At 39.6% G+C, this 17,126-nt stretch overlaps 1 protein-coding gene across 5 annotated transcripts in view; it reads left to right on the top strand.

Annotated features, from left to right (window-relative positions):
* The window catches only part of LOC105474551 (zinc finger AN1-type containing 3), a 335,383-nt gene that overhangs the window by 96,369 nt on the left and 221,888 nt on the right, over positions 1-17,126 (top strand). For all 5 annotated transcript variants that reach the window (XM_071096015.1, XM_011729335.2, XM_071096012.1 and 2 more), the window contains exon 2: positions 16,820-16,860. In XM_071096015.1, the coding sequence (XP_070952116.1) occupies positions 16,820-16,860 (41 nt within the window). The remainder of the gene's footprint in view (positions 1-16,819; positions 16,861-17,126) is intronic.

Genomic DNA, 17,126 nt, shown 5'->3' with positions numbered 1-17,126 from the left:
TTATATTTTTAGTAGAGACGGGGTTTCACCACGTTGGTCAGGCTGGTCTCAAACTTCTGACCTCAGGTGATCCGCCCACCCCGGCTTCCTGAAGTGCTGGTATTATAGGCATGAGCCACTGTGCCTGGCCGCTGTGTTTTTTTAACTTACAAAAAAAAAAAGTTTGTTGGCTTGTATGGGCATAGTTTATGGTGTCCCAAAACAATGACAATAGTAACACTAAAGACACTCATCATAGATCACCATTGTAGATATAATAATAATGAAAATGTTTGAAATATTGCGAACCTTATCAAAATGTGAGAGAAGAAGTCTTCAGACGATCAAACTTCTCCAAGCTAAAGGAGGAAGTTCGAACCCATCGCAAAGAAGCTAAAAACCTTGAAAAAAGATTAGATGAATGGCTAACTAAAATAACCAACGTAGAGAAGTCCTTAAATGACCTGATGGAGCTGAAAACCATGGCATGGGAACTACGTGACAGATGCACAAGCTTCAGTAGCCGATATGATCAAGTGGAAGAAAGGGTATCAGCGACTGAAGATCAAATGAATGAAATGAAGCGAGAAGAGAAGTTCAGAGAAAAAAAGAGTAAAAGGAAACGAACAAAACGTCCAAGAAATGTGGGACTATGTGAAAAGAACAAATCTACGTCTGATTGGTGTACCTGAAAGTGACGGGGAGAATGGAACCAAGTTGGAAAACACTGCAGGGTATTATCCAGGAAAAGTTCCCCAACCTGGCAAGGCAGGCCAACATTCAAATTCAGGAAATACAGAGAACGCCACAAAGATACTCCTCGAGAAGAGCAACTCCAAGTGAGACACATAATAGTCAGATGCACCAAAGTTGAAATGAAGGAAAAAATGTTAAGGCAGCAGCCAGAGAGAAAGGTCGGGTTACCCACAAAGGGAAGTCCCTCAGACTAACAATGGATCTCTTAGCAGAAACTCTATGAGCCAGAAGAGAGTGGGGGCCAGTATTCAACATTCTTAAAGAAAAGAATTTTCAACCCAGAATTTCATAGCCAGCCAAACTAAGCTTCATAAGTGAAGGAGAAATAGAACCCTTTATAGACAAGCAAATGCTGAGAGATTTTGTCACCACCAGGCCTGCCCTACAAGAGCTCCTGAAGGAAGCACTAAACATAGAAAGGAACAACCAGTACCAACCACTGCAAAAACAGGCCAAATTGTAAAGACTGTCCTTGGTAGGAAGAAACTGCATCAACTAATGAGCAAAATAACCAGCTAACATCATTATGACAGGATTCACACGTAACAATATTAACCTTAAATGTAAATGGGCTGAATGCTCCAGTGAAGATACACAGACTGGCAAAGTGGATAAAGAGTCAAGACCCATCAGTGTCTGTATTCAGGAGACCCATCTCATGTGCAGAGACACACATAGGCTCAAAATAAAGGGATGGAGGAAGATCTACCAAGCAAATGGAAAATAAAAAAAGGCAGGGGTTGCAATCCTGGTCTCTGATAAAACAGACTTGCAGCCAACAAAGATCAAAAGAGATAAAGAAGGCCATTACATAATGGTAAAGGGATCAATTCAACAAGAAGAGCTAACTATCCTAAATATATATGCACCCAATACAGGAGCACCCAGATTCATAAAGCAAGTCCTTAGAGACCTACAAAGAGACTTAGACTCCCACACAATAATAATGCAAGACTTTAACACCCCACCGTCAACATTAGACAGATCAACGAGACAAAGTTAAAAAGAATATCCAGGAATTGAACTCACTTCTGCACCAAGTGGACCTAATAGACATATACAGAACTGTCCACACCAAATCAACAGAATATACATTCTTCTCAGCACCACATTGCACTTACTCCAAAATTGACCACATAGTTGGAAGTAAAGCACTCCTCAGCAAATGTAAAAGAACAGAAATTTTAACAAACTGTTTCAGACCACAGTGCAATCAAACTAGAACTAAGGATTAAGAAACTCAATCAAAACCACTCAACTACATGGAAACTGAACAATCTACTCCTGAATGATTACTGGGTATATAACGAAATAAAGGCAGAAATAAAGATGTTATTTGAAACGAATGAGAACAGAGACACAACATACCATAATCTCTGGGACACATTTAAAGCAATGTGTAGAGGGAAATTTATAGCACTGAATGCTGCCTACAAGAGAAAGCAGGAAAGATCTAAAATTGACACCCTAACATCACAATTAAAAGAACTAGAGAAGCAAGAGCAAACACATTCAAAAGCTAGCAGAAGGCAAGAAATAACTAAGATCAGAACAGAACGGAAGGAGAGACACAAAAAACCCTTCAAAAAATCAATGAATCCAGGAGCTGGTTTTTGGAAAAGATAGACTGCTAGCAAGACTAATAAAGAAGAAAAGAGAGAAGAATCAAATAGATGCAAAATGTGAAACAGATATGAAGTAAGCACATGCTGTTGGAACAAAGACTTGCTCAATGCAGGGTTTCCATAAACCCTCAACTTGTAAAAAGTACAATACCTCCAAAGTGTGGTTAACTATAGTGCTATAAAACCAGGTATGCCAGCCGGGTGCGGTGGCTCACACCTGTAATCCCAGCACTTTGGGAGGCCGAGGTGGGCAGATCACGAGGTCTGAGATCAAGACCATCCTGGCTAACACGGTGAAACCCTGTTTCCACTAAAAACAAAAAAAAATTAGCTGGGCATGGTGGCGCGTGCCTGTAATCCCAGCTACTCAGGAGGCTAAGGCAGGAGAATGGCTTGAACCCTGGAGGCAGAGGTTGCAGTGAGCCAAGATCACACTATGGTACACCAGCCTGGTGACAGAGCAAGGCTCTGTCTCAAAAAAAAAAAAAAAAGAAAAAAAAAAAAAAAAGGATATGCCATGTATAATTACAGTGGTCTCCCTTTATCCATGTTTTCACATTTTGCAGTTTCTAGTACCTGTAGTCAACCATGTTGTGAAAGTATTAAATGGAAAACTCCTGAAATAAATGTAAGTTTTAAGTTGCACACTATTCTGAATAGCATCATGACATCTCATGCTGTTCTGCTGTATCGTGCCCTGGTGGTGAATCATCCCCTTCTCCAGCATAACCACACTATGTATGCACTACCTGCCTGTTAGTAGCTGTCTTGGTTATCAGGTAGACTGTCATGGTATCTGTCATGGTATCTCAGTGCTTGTGTTTAAGTAATCCTATTTTACTTAATAATGGCCCCAAAGCACAAACATAGTGATGCTGACATAGTGTTAAAATTGTTCTGTTAACTATGTTGTTAATCTTCTACTGTGTCGGATTTATAAATTAGGAAATCTGTTTGTGTAGGAAGAGCACAGTGTATATAGAGTTCAGTACTATCCATGATTTCGGGCTTCTGCTGGGAGTCTTGAAATGTATCCCCCAAGGATAATGGGGGACTACTGTATATCATTGTGTGATCATAGATTTATAGAATGTTAGCAGTCACTGGTCTAAGCTCACTTTATTTTAATGGGTGACAAAACCCAGTTGCGAGGTCCCACGTTCAAACTAAGCCTTTCTTCCCAGGTCATTGCTCTTAACACTACCCCTGTAGCAACTGTTTTTACCCTGAAGACAGAATTATAAAGGAGTTTACAACAGTGGGAGGAATATGTGTTGGACATTAGAAATTTATGATTACAAGGGCAATGAAATATGATACACAAGAAGCAATAGAATCTCTGGTTATTGTAGAACAGGAATACTTTAAGTCTTTTTGGGGCAGAGATAGAAAAGATGTACTCTTGAGTTCCCTTCTGTTTTTCTGCTGGGGGTTATAACCACAGAATTTTCTTTTGCAAACTCTGGTCAGTCTTGTATTTTGTGATGAATAATTAAAATAGGAAATGGATATTTTGAACTTTGAACTTCACTTGTCAGTGAGCATTGGACTGGGAATAAGGAAAGCAGTTTATTTTCTGCCGTCACCTTTCAACCATTCCTTATCTAGTTTCATTGTAGGTGTGGTATCCTGACTCTTTCACGAACTCCCTGAGAATGGCCTAGTTGATTGATGTAAGGTATAAAATGTTTGGAATTTGAACAAATGAAAGATGTTGAAGTACAAATGACATTTAAAAAATATGTCAGTGACATTATGTATACATTAAAATTTTTCTTGTATGTGCATATTGCTAGATATTGCTTTCTCCTCCTCCATATTTTGTAGATGTTCTGTTGGTATTTTTATCTTTCCTGAATGACATGAACAGAAATGTTGCATCGTGTAGAAGTCTTTTTTATTTTTATTTTTATTTTTTTTGATGTGAAGTCTCACTTTGTTGCCCAGGCTGGAGTGCAGTGGTACAATCTTGGCTCACTGCAAGCTCTGCCTCCCGGGTTCATGCCATTCTCCTGCCTCAGCCTGGCAAGTAGCTGGGACTACAGGTGCCTGCCACCACGCCAGGCTAATTTTTTGTATTTTTAGTAGAGATGGGGTTTCACCATGTTAGCCAGGATGGTCTCGATCTCCTGACCTCATGATCCTCCCGCCTCGGCCTCCCAAAATGCTGGGATTACAGGTGTGAGCCACCGTGCCTGGCCTGTGTAGATGTCTTTGCTTGGATATCCTCCAGCTTCTATAAGTGCCTTGTGCTTGTCTTTGTCAGCTATACAGCTTCTTTTCTAGCCTGTTTAACCTTGTAGTTTGAACCCTTGTAACTCTATCATCTCCCAGGTTTATGACACATTTTCTGACAAAGATCTAATAATAATACTTCAGGTTACTTTTCATCTTTCACTAAAATTATCATGCCTTTGATTTAATTTACCATAAATATAGATAAAAGAATGCCTCTCTCTGCAAGCCTGAATTATCTTAATGAGAGTAGATGAGTGGATGAAGCAAAAATATTTGCCACTTGGGTAGGACAGGTGAATATTTAATTATTTTGACACACTTTGGGAAAAGTACTCTAAGCTCCATAAGTGTTGTTGTTCCCCCAACCCCACCTATTTTCAAAAGCAACATTGATAGCAAGAAGAAAAATAAGGCCAGAGAATAACTTATTGTTATCTCTCTTAAATTTGTCATTCTCAGTTTAATTCTCAGGTAATTGCTCTCATACTAGATGGTTAAGAAAGTTTTCTGTGTGTTTTCAAAACATGAAAAATGCCCTTTTTTTTTTTTTTTTTTTTTTGGAGACAGAGTCTCTGTCGCCTAGGCTGGAGTGCAGTGGCGCAATCTTGGCTCACTGCAAACTCCAACTCTGGTTCAAGTGATTCTTCTGCCTCAGCCTCCTGAGTAGCTGAGATTACAGGCGTGCGCCACCACGCCTAGCTAATTTTTGTATTTTTAGTAGAGACGGGGTTTCACCATGTTGGCCAGGACGGTCTCAATCTCCTCACCTCATGATCTGCCTGCCTTGGCCTCCCAAAGTGCTGGGATTATAGTTGTGAGCCACCTCGCCACGCCAAGAGATCTTATATATATGTTCACCCATTTTGTCCTGATGGTAACTGCATGTATATTTAAAGGTCATAGATTATATAAAATTATATGTAATTTGTATATGCTCCTAATATAAATTTTAAAATGTTAGTTTTTCCACATTTACGAACAGATTTAAATTCTCCATGCTGCACAGACATTGGACTCAATATTTACCAAATTATTATTTAATATTTACCAAGCCATTTTAAAAGTTATTGACCATGGTTTTTCAGAAGATATCATATTCATTTTATTTTTCGGCCTCCAAGTTGTTTGAGATAAAGCACTTTGAAATCTGTAAATGTTATGATCACTGGAAAATTTATCCCAAGCCACAAGAATTCGTTCATGTAACATTAGGAGAGTTGTCATCATCTTGACGTCATTTATTATCTTCTTCACATTTCAAGGCTGTTACTGCACTGCTTTCTAGAAGATCTTCAGAGGCCTTCTTCAGTGGCAGCTACTATTTGTAATCACTCTCTAGAAATAAGTATTAAATCTGTGTTTAAAACTGTATCCTCCTTTTTATAAAACTAATTTGTGGTGGTAACCATGACAAAGTATCCAATATTAGAGTTGGCTTGACATCCTTCCATACCTCGGTATGTCTGACTAGTGTCTCTGACTAGTGATGAGAACTTCACTGTCTCAGCCTTTCACAGACTCTAACTGGAGAGATGCCTCTGGGACTGTGACTCTATATTCCTTTTTTGAAATCCCAAACACCGTTCATTTCCCTGGGCATGACTGCATGCTTGGATTTCTCTTTCTCACTTCCAGGTTGTTTTTGAAGCCTTTTTTTTTTTTTTTTTTTTTTTGGCCCTTGTTAGTACTTACTATAAAATAATTGGTGTCTGCCTCAAAAGTAAGGATTTAATTGTAAAGCAGTTCCTTCTTTCTGAAAGATAACTTTAGGGAAGAAAACCTTATCTTACATTTGGGGATATATAGTGGGACAGCTGCAATCATTGATATATATTGGGTGTGTTAGAGTTGATAGCCTCATTAAGTTTCTCGTATGTGGAAAAATTATTTGGCATTTTAATTCACTTCATTGTATTTTTTTCTCCTTTTCTACAGGGGCTTTCGTTTGTATATTTTAATTTTTCTTCTTCTTCTTTTGACTAGTTTATTGATGGCCATGCCTCATCTTGTCTGTAATTGTTAGATGGTGCCGGACTAAACTTTTAGTAATATATACAGGGCCACAGATGATAATGTGACTAGTTTTACATCTATACACTATAACTTTTAGTGCAAATACTTGAAACACACAAAAATCGAGGCATTTTGCTCTGCTGTCCTTGAATTTAAAACCACTGCTAATTACAATAACCCACTTGGGATCTAAATTGTTACATTAAAATTAGTTTTTAAAGTGAGCAGGATCCATATTGTTACATTGTAGAAACTAACACCCTTATTAACAGCTCCATCATTGTAATATTTCCTTAAAAAGAAAATTTGCAGACATGGTCTGAACGATTTAGAGTGATGTGTAACAGTTTGGACAGGCTGGTTGCACCGTTGAAAGCCTCCTTTGTCATTGCCAGCTAGAATGTCATCTGTTTGAACTGGTCTTTTTCTTGTTTGCCTAGGGTGAGTAGAGAGTGATGATTTAGTAGAGCTGTTGGCTGCTTCCTGGCTGCCATAGGAAGTTAGTTTTTCTGGCTATATGTGTATGAGGCGGGAAGCAGATTGTTAGTAGTCTTTAATCTAATTTTACCTCTAAGAAAATGAGGATGATATTTAGTGTGTAGTAGGTATTGTGGTTTGTTTTTTCCTTCCTTTCCTTTACCACCCCACTACTCACCCCCTTCTTCTCTTTGTCCTCTTACCCTTCCCTCCCCTTTCCTCCTTTGTCTGGACTATTAGAAGAGGTTGAATTCAGAAATGTGACTAGTTTTTGCAGATTGTGTTTTTACAGACTAGTTTTTAGAAATGTGACAGTTTTTGCAGATTGATTCCCTTCATTGAAGAAGGAACTTTCTTTGTAGTCTAGATTTTTTTAGTTTTATGATACATGTCTAGTCTGGAGAAGTTCAGGGACCATAGGACTGGAAGGGCTTGGTATACTTATGTGCTGGTACTGATTTTTCTTTATACTTTTCTTTATTTTTCTTGTACCCTAGGTTTTTCATTCCAGTTGGGTTAAAAAAAAAAAAAAAAAAAAAAAAAAAGGTTGTTGAGGAACATTGATATGGTGACAGAGTTTTTTAAAATTTCTATATTTATATTAAAATAGTTTTTTGCATGTGTGTGTTTCTCCGAGTGGGGAGAGATAGTAGTCTTGTGTATGTGTCAGGAAAATACTATAAATGTTTCTAGAATTGCCAGAAATTAGGACTGTTACTTTAATTCCCCAAGACGAATTAGCATGAAGGCTAATTTATTTGTCATTAAAACATTGATATCCTTCAAAATTGAAAAAAAAAATTCTAAGAAACATTTAACAATATAATCATTTCTGCCATCAAGTAAAAATTAAAAAGTACAAACGGCCGGGCGCGGTGGCTCAAGCCTGTAATCCCAGCACTTTGGGAGGCCGAGACGGGCGGATCACAAGGTCAGGAGATCGAGACCATCCTGGCTAACATGGTGAAACCCCGTCTCTACTAAAAATACAAAAAACTAGCCGGGCGAGGTGGCGGGCACCTGTAGTCCCAGCTACTTGGGAGGCTGAGGCAGGAGAATGGCGTAAACTCGGGAGGCGGAGCTTGCAGTGAGCTGAGATCCGGCCACTGCACTCCAGCCTGGGCGACAGAGCGAGACTCTGTCTCAAAAAAAAAAAAAAGTACAAACAGTGTTGGCCAGGTACAATGGCTCATACCTGTCATCCCAGCACTTTGGGAGGCTGAGGCAGGTGGATTGCTTGAGCTCACTAGTCAGAGACCTGCCTGGCAACATGGTAAAACCCCATCTCTACAAACACACACAAACACACACACACACACACACACACACACACACACTAGCTGGGTGTGGTGGCATGCACCTGTAGTCCCAGTTACTCAGGAGGCTGAGGTGGGAGGATGGCTTGAGCCCAGGAGGCGGAGGTTGCAGTGAGCTGAGATCACACCACTGCACTCCAGCCTGGGCAATAGAGCCAGGCCTTGTCTCATAAATAAAATAAAATAAAATAAATAAAATGTTGTTGGCAAAGATGTGTTGAAAATAGTATGTAGAACTTACCTGGAAGGTAATTTTGCAATACTTACCAAAATCATACTTTTTTGTCTAGTAAGGTCTCCTTCTCACAATCAGTGTTAAAGCCATTCAGATACAGATTTATGATTAAAGGTTTAAGTCCCAAAATGCTCATTATAGAAATATTTATAATAGAAAAAATTGGGGAAAAATGATTATACATCCAACAGTAGTAAGGGTGTGACTAAATTATAGTATTAGTATGTAATGGATTGTTACAGAGCAACAAATATGTTCTTGAAGAATAAGCAGTATAAATATTAAATGTAAATGTAAATTGAAAAAATGGTATCTGTAGATTTTCATTATGCATTTCTTTATGAAATTTTTATATATACGCAAAAGAAAATAGTCATGCATTGCTTCATGATGGGGACATAGTCTGTTAGTCGGTTTCATTGTGGAAACAGTGTTGAACATCATAGAGTGCTGTTAGTGGGTTTCATTGCGGAAACAATGTTGAACATCATAGAGTGTCCTTACACAAACCTAGGTGGTATAGCCTACTCTACACCTACACTATATGGTGTAGCTTGTTGCTCCTAGGCTGCAAACCTGTAGGACATGTTACTATATTGAATACTATAGGCAGTTGTATTTGTGTATCTAAACATAGAAAAGGTATGGTAAAAATATGGCGTGAAAGATAAAGTATACAGCTGTCCCAGGCACTTACCATGAATGGAGCTTGCAAGACTGGAAATTGCTCTGGGTGAGTCAGTGAATGAGTAGTGAGTGAATGTGAGGGTCCTAGGACATTATGTAACTGTAGATGTTGCAAACACTGTACACTTAGGCTACCCTAAGTTTATTTTTTAAATTTTCTTTAATAATAATTTAGCTTTAGCTTACTATATCTTTTTTACCTTATAAACTTAAAAAAATTTTAAACTTAAGACTCTTTTGTAATCACACTTAGCTTAAAACACAAACATATAGTTACACAAAAATATTTTCATTATATCCTTATTCTATAAGTTTTCTTTATTGATTGCTTGACAGAGTTTCACTGTGTTGCCCAGGCTGGACTGAAAAGTCCTGGGCTCAAGTGATCCTTCTTTCTCAGCCTCCTGAGTAGCTGGGACTACAACAGGTGCATGCCACCAGGCCTGGCACCTTTATTTAAACAATATTTTATTTTTTGCTTCTAAAGCTTTTTAATTAGGCCCCAACATACAGACATGCACACAATTAGCCTAGGCCGGCACAGAGTCAGGAGCATCAGTCTTTTGCTTCCACATCTTTTCCCACGGGAAGGTCTTCAGGCGTAGTGACTGGTGTGGAGCTGTCATCTCCATGATAACAACGCCTTCTGCCGGGCGCGGTGGCTCAAGCCTGTAATCCCAGCACTTTGGGAGGCCGAGACGGGCGGATCACGAGGTCAGGAGATCGAGACCATCCTGGCTAACACGGTGAAACCCCGTCTCTACTAAAAAATACAAAAAACTAGCTGGGCGAGGTGGCGGGCGCCTGTAGTCCCAACTACTCGGGAGGCTGAGGCAGGAGAATGGCGTGAACCCGGGAGGCGGAGCTTGCAGTGAGCTGAGATCCGGCCACTGTACTCCAGCCTGGGCGGCAGAGCGAGACTCCGTCTCAAAAAAAAAAACAAAAAAAAAAACAACGCCTTCTTCTGGATACCTCCTGAAAGAGCTGCCTGAGGCTGCTTTACAATTAACAACTGCTTCTTCCTCTTCTGTTTTTAGTGAACAGAAGAATTAAACAGTCTAAAATAATGATACAAAGTATAGTAAATACACAAACCAATCACATAGTTGTTTATCATTTTTTATCAAGTATTATGTACTATACATAATTGTATGTACTAGACTTTTATATGACTGGCAGCACAGTCCGTTTGTTTACTGTGTTGCTCTAACACTACAGCAATGATGCCACTAGGTGATAGGACGTTTTTGGCTGCACTATAATCTTATGGAACTTCCATTGTGTATGTGATCTGTCATTGATGAAAGTATCATTATGCAGTACATGACTGTATGTAATGTGTATATATGGTATGAAGCATAATAAAATGAACACCTATGAACATACTATAACAACCAATACTGTAAATATAATAAATTCTGAATTATGGATATCTATCTAAAAAGATAAGTATTTCTTATTTTGGGGAATTATAAGTGAGTTTGTTTTTTTGTTTTTTTCTGCATTCTGTTCAAGGGGTATGTATTTTCAAAACCAGAACATACTATTAAACATTATTTATTAGAAAAAGAAAAAAATTTAAGCAGATTTCTCACTGTATCTCATTAGAAAGAAACTTTTAAAAGTGTTTGCCACCTGTTATCTCCTGAGTGACAGATCATGGCCAGATACATAGGGTGACGTTGTCTACCAGCCATAGGTAATGCATTGTGGCAGAGCTCCAGAAAGATGACAGGCTGACAGCCACAGGAATTGTGGAGAACCTGTCTTCTAGCTGGTGTTTGACCTCTACATAATACATTTCAAATATCTACTTAGGTATTGTTGTTGTTGTTGTTTTTTTTTAATGGTTCAGGCCTGCAAAAGAGATTTCATTTCTTCATTTAACAAGCATTTATTGGGTATCTGTTAATACCAACCAAGAGTGACCAAAGGAGTCTTTACTCTTATGGCACTTACATTCTAGTGGCGAAAGATAGCAGGCAAACAGGCATGTGGTGAGCTATCAAAGAATGATGTGTTGTGAAAGAAGAAAACAGGAAGAGGAACTGATTTAAATTGGGTAGTCAGGCCACAGGAGTTGTGGCTCACACCTGTAATACCAGCACTTTGGGAGGCTGAGGTGGAAGGATCACTTGAGCTGAGGAGTTTGAGATCAGCCTGGGCAGCAAAGCAAGACCCCATCTTTAAAAAAAATAACGGACTAATGCGTGCCTAGAGTCTTATCTACTTGGAAGGCTATAGCGGGAGGATGGCTTGAGCCTAGGAGGTCAAGGCTGCAGTGAGCTATGATTGTGCCACTGCGCTCTGGCCTGGGCAATAAAATGAGACCCAGTCTCAAAAAAACAAAAAATAAAAAAATAAATTGGGTTGTCAAGGGAAGGCAACTGAGGAGGTTTGAACTAGATTATGAGTAACAAGAAAGAGACAGCATTACAGTGATTTGGAGGTAGAGAGAACAACATGGGCACGAGCCCTGCAGCACAGTTGGGGAACAGAGAAAAGGCAAGTGTGGTTGAAATGTGGTGAGTGAGGGGGCAGAATGATAAGAGAGGAAGAGGGGAAGTAGGCAGAGTCAGATCACAAGGAGATTTCCAGGCTTTTTGTTTTGTTTTGTTTTTAAACTTTCTCCAGGTAAAAAGTTTGGATTTTATACTCAATAGCAAATTGTTGGATAGTGTTAAGCAAGAAAATAACATGCTCCAACTTGTTTTAAAAGATGACCATGGCTGCTTCGTGGAAAAGTCAATTGTATAAGGTCAGGAGTGGAAATGAGAAGACCAATAAAAAGCTATTTACAGTGGCCTAGGTGAGTGTTAATGGTGGCTGTCATAGAAGCATTGAGGAAGGAGAGGAATACATAGATTTGAGGTCTATTTGTAAGTAGAACTAATGCATCTTGCTGAGTGTTGTATCTGTGAGACTACAGGAAGGATGGTAATCAAAAATGGTTTCTGCCAGGTGCAGTGGCTCATGCCTGTAATCCCAGCACTTTGGGAGGCGGAGGCAGGCAGATCACCTGAGGTCAGGAGTTTGAGAGCAGCCTGGCCAACATGGTGAAAACCTGCCTCTACTAAAAATACAAAAATTAGCCAGGTGTGGTGGCAGGCGCCTGTAATCCCAGCTATCCAGGAAGCTGAGGCTGAAGAATTGCTTGAACCCAGGAGGCAGAGGTTGCAGCGAGCCGAAATCATGCTATACTCCAGCCTGGGCGACAGAGCTAGACTCTGTCTCCAAAAGAAAAAAAGGTTTCTAGAATTTTGATCTGAGCAACTGGGAAGAAGGTTTCCCATTTATAGAGTGGAAAAGATGGGTCAGGCAAATTTGTGGGAAATATTGAGAATTCTAATTTGAAATACTAAGTGTGAGTCACATGTTGAGATGTCAAATAAGCAGTTAGATATGTGAGTTTGGAGCAAGGTAAAGAGATTTGGGATTGAAGGTAAACATTTGTGCATCTTTTGTGTATAGATACAGTATTTTAAAACCACGAGAGTGTGGGAGGTCACTACTAAATGAGAAGTAGAGGTAATGAAGACTGAGTTTCTGGACCTCCAGTTAAGGGTCTTTGCAGGGGAGGAGCAGCAGCAAAGGTGGCTAAATGGGAGCTGTTGTGGGGGAAGAGGGTTGTTTGATCTGGGATTTGAGTGACATGAAGGGATTTGAGTGACATGAAGAGTGTTCCGGAAAGAAGGATGGATCTGGCTGAATGCTACTGAGAGGGAATATGCTATGATCGAATACATACCCTTGTATATTAGTTTTCTGAGGCTATTGTAACAAATTACCACAAAGTTGGTGACTTAGAATAATAGAAATTTATTTTCTCAAAGTTCTGGAGGCTAGAAGTCCAAGATCTGGGAGGGCTTCCTTCCTTCCAAGGTGGCCCTGAGGGAGAATCCATTCCTCACCTCTTCCAGCTTCTCGGGGCTGCCCCAGCATTCATGGGCTTGTAACCCTGTTACTCCAGCTTCTGCCTCCATCTTCACGTAGCTGTTTACTCTGGGTGTCTTTCTGAATTCCCTTTGCTACTCCCTTATAAAAATGTTCTTTGACTCTCTCTCTTGTGATGTCATTTAGGGTTCACCTGGATAATCCAGGGTAATCTCATCTCAAAATCATTAATTAATTTGGAAAGGACCCTCCACCCCCCAAGTAAGGTAACTTCAGGATTAAGACTCGATATCTTTGGGTAGCCGTTATTCAGCCTACTACCCCTTGGTTTTAGAAACGTGGTATCCATTGGAGAGCCCCGTAAGAGTAGTTTCAGTGGAGCAGTGAAGCTTTACCTTTCATGCTTACTGTCACAAACAGATCTCTGTTGTCTGTCCCAAGACCACGCAAGTTGATTACATTCATTTTCTTAGGTAGTGAGTAGTTGTATGCCTGTGGTTAGCTTCAAGTTTCACATGTTCAACATGAGAAAGGATCAGAGTTCCCAGAAGTCTCTGCCAGTTCCTTTGGATTCAGTGTTCTTGACCCAGGTGATCCAAGCTGGCATTGTTTAGAAGTGACCATTATCTCAATAGCCAAAATCTGGTTTATTTTAGATTTAAAACATCTCCATTTTGAGTAATAATATCAGTAGCTATATTATTTCTTTTATAACCTGATTGACAACCATGTTGCTGAAAAATTTCTATCCAGAATGTGTAATGGATGTCATTTAGGTAATATATAGGTATGGTGGGCATTTTAAATACATAGACTATCTGAAGAGAGATCAAGGGACTCTGAGAAAAATGCCATTTTGCCAATTTTTTTAAATTTTTTTTTACCATGTTTCTGAAACTCAGATGTTAAAACTGGCACACTTGTTGCCAGGTTGTTCTCTGAAGGCTTTCCATGATTCCTGCTGGACAATTGGGAGTAGCAGAGGTTATATGAGTTATATCTGGCTTTTTGTAACATTGCGTGGACAAGAGGTAGTGACCACATTAGAAGGGCACCTGCTTCTTTGGTGGGGAATTCTGGCCCCTTCAGAGAAGTTGAGTGGAGATGAGAGGGGAGGGGACAATCACAATATTCTGGCAATAGAGAATGTTCTGCAAACCACAGATGTGTGTATACTGCATCCATACTAGAGAGTCTCTTTAGGATGGAGAGGCGCCCCTAGTTCAAGTTCAATTAGTTAAAACAGGCATGTAGGATTTTCTTCATTCCCAGTTCTTCGTTGTGTTGGAACTGAAATGACTGGGAATTTTAGGTTGTTTTCCATATGCCTGGAGGGTCAGGGAGGGCAGGAGTTGTGCTTCTTCCATATGAGAAGCTTACTGTCTCAGGGAGCTGACTTGATTTCCATAGACATTCTCACAAACCACCAGAGTGCTAGTTCTGGACTGGTATATACCCCTCAGCTTCTGTGTTGGGGCAGAGGCCTAAGTTTGGCATGATGAATAGAATACAGGTGTTGGAGTTAGACCAGATTAATTCACTTACTAGTTCTGTAATCTTCGGCAAGTTACATACCCTCTTGGGACTTCTGTTTCCTCAGTGGTAAAATGGGGTTGAAGGTATCTGGTATTGTGCCTGCCACATTATGGGCATGTAATAAATGTTAGATGCTACCATTAACACATCTCTTTATCCACTTACTCATCTTTTTCACTTATTGATACTTAATTTTCCTCATTGCTCTTGTGTTTATATTAAGCAGGATTCTAAAGGAATATCTACTTGTTTTTTGGGAAAGAAATAATGACTCCCTTTCCCCCATCTTGTGGCAGTTAACTGTTAGGTCTTTAGTTCCAGCACATGCGCAAACAGTCAGCATCAGAGAATACTTTCTGAGGGAGGCTTTCTTTAATTGTAAAACATAGTAAAGAGGGCAAAAGAAGGTTGGCTTATTCTATTTTTAGGGGCAGTTCTGGTCAAAGGCTCAAATATTGGAAATGGAATTGCTGAGGAATGAGGTTTTAAATAGGTCAGCTTGCCTAACATAGAGCATTCCAGGAGGTCTTTGGAAGGGAGAGCTATAAGAATGAGTCCTCTTGAGATAGGATCAGGAAGCAGTCAGATGAATGTAACAGAAAAGTCATTATTATTATTATTTTTTGGAGACAGAGTTTTGCTCTGTCGCCCAGGCTGGAGTGCAGTGGTGTGATCTCGGCTCACTGCAACCTCTGCGTCCCTAGTGCAAGCGATTCTCGTGTCTCAGCCTCCCAAGTAGCTGGGGCTACAGACATGTGCTACCTCTCCCAGCTGATTTTTTCTATCTTTAGTAGAGATGGGGTTTTGTCATGTTGCCCAGGCTGGTCTCGACCTCCTGAGCTCAGGCATTCCGCTCACCCCTCGGCCTCCTGTAGTGTTAGGATAAGAGGTGTGAGCCACTGTGCCTGGCCAGAAAAGTCGTTTATTGATTGCCCACCATGTAATCCCTGGGGTGCTATGCTGCCAGGTGCTGTGTTGTGAACAAAGGATGTTGGGTTGGCCTTTGGAGTTTGCTTACACCCAAGGTCAGATATTTTTCTATAGTTCCTAGCTTTGTGACCTAGAACAGGCTGCCCACCTATGTAATGGGGATGAGACTGTATGTCTTTGATTTTTAAGATCGGCCCCCCCCCCCCCCAAGTTGAATAATACCTTGGCAGAGGAGGGGGTAACATAGTGTTCCATTATTGGAACACTAAGCATGTGGGAATTATTTATATCTTGCTCAAGGTCATTGCCCTGGTCTCATTGCAAAAATTCAAAAAATTCCAACCTCTGGCATAAACAGGTTAAATTATTCATTGCTTGTAAACAATTCTAAGGTATTTCCTTGTTACAGAAATGCTAATGTGATTTTTTTAAAAAGTACATTTTAGAAGCAAAACAATGTGGTAATACCCATCTTAGTGATGTTGGGATGATTAATAAGATAATGTATGTGAAATGCCCATCCAAGTTAGTATTCAGTGAATTGTAGCTATTATTAATGGATGAAAGGACATGAAAAGTAATTTGGAGTATCTGAAGAGAGAATTTTAAACAAGAAGGTCATAATGTGACTAGGATCTGAAATAGGGAAGATTAAAGTTCAACTAATGTTATAGAGATAAATGACTGTGTATATGAGGAGAAAGTTTTACCCGTTTTCAAAGTCTTTGTTGTTTATAGTGATAACTTCGTATATTTTTCAGTATGAAAAGAGGGAATGTGGTAATCATGTGGTTTAAATGGACTCCCATACCATCTGCTGGGCATTTTAGAATGTTTCTGAACTTGTTGCTATATAAGCTGCTAACATACACAATAAATAAAAGCAAGCATTGGCTAACTTACAGGTAAAAAATAAAAATAAAAAACAAGTTTTTATATTTTTGTTTTTTTATTTTTATTTTGTTGAGGGGGGAGTGGTGGCTAGCTAGGGACTTGTTATTAATTTATCAGTTTATTAGTTCAGTTGCCTGGCCAGAAAGTTCTTTGCCTACATTTCGGACATCTTATGTTTTGATTAGAGTGATATGGAGTTTTTAGCTCTTCTTTCTTTCTTTTCTTTTTGTTTGCCCCAGGTCCAGCAAGACTATGAATCTCTGTTCCAAATGCTTTGCTGGTAAGTGCAGAAAAAGGGTTTTTACATTTACTTTCATTTTTCTTTCTTTTTTTTTTCGGTTGTTTTTAAGACTAAATCATTTGACCCTCCCTTGGATTTATGCATGGGGTTTTGTTTTCTTAGCTTGTGTGAGAAAGCAGTTTCACCTTACCAAGGTGCTTCATATATTTGCCTAGGACGGTTGAAACAGTCTTCCTTGAATGAAATCCTATCTCCTGTGTACTTGCACCAAACAAACTTTCCTTGGTTTACTGTTGTTGGTGTAC

This window comes from Macaca nemestrina, chromosome 5 (assembly GCF_043159975.1).
Source record: "Macaca nemestrina isolate mMacNem1 chromosome 5, mMacNem.hap1, whole genome shotgun sequence".
Taxonomy (NCBI): Eukaryota; Metazoa; Chordata; class Mammalia; order Primates; family Cercopithecidae; genus Macaca; species Macaca nemestrina.
This window is presented reverse-complemented; position numbering and strand designations above follow the sequence as displayed.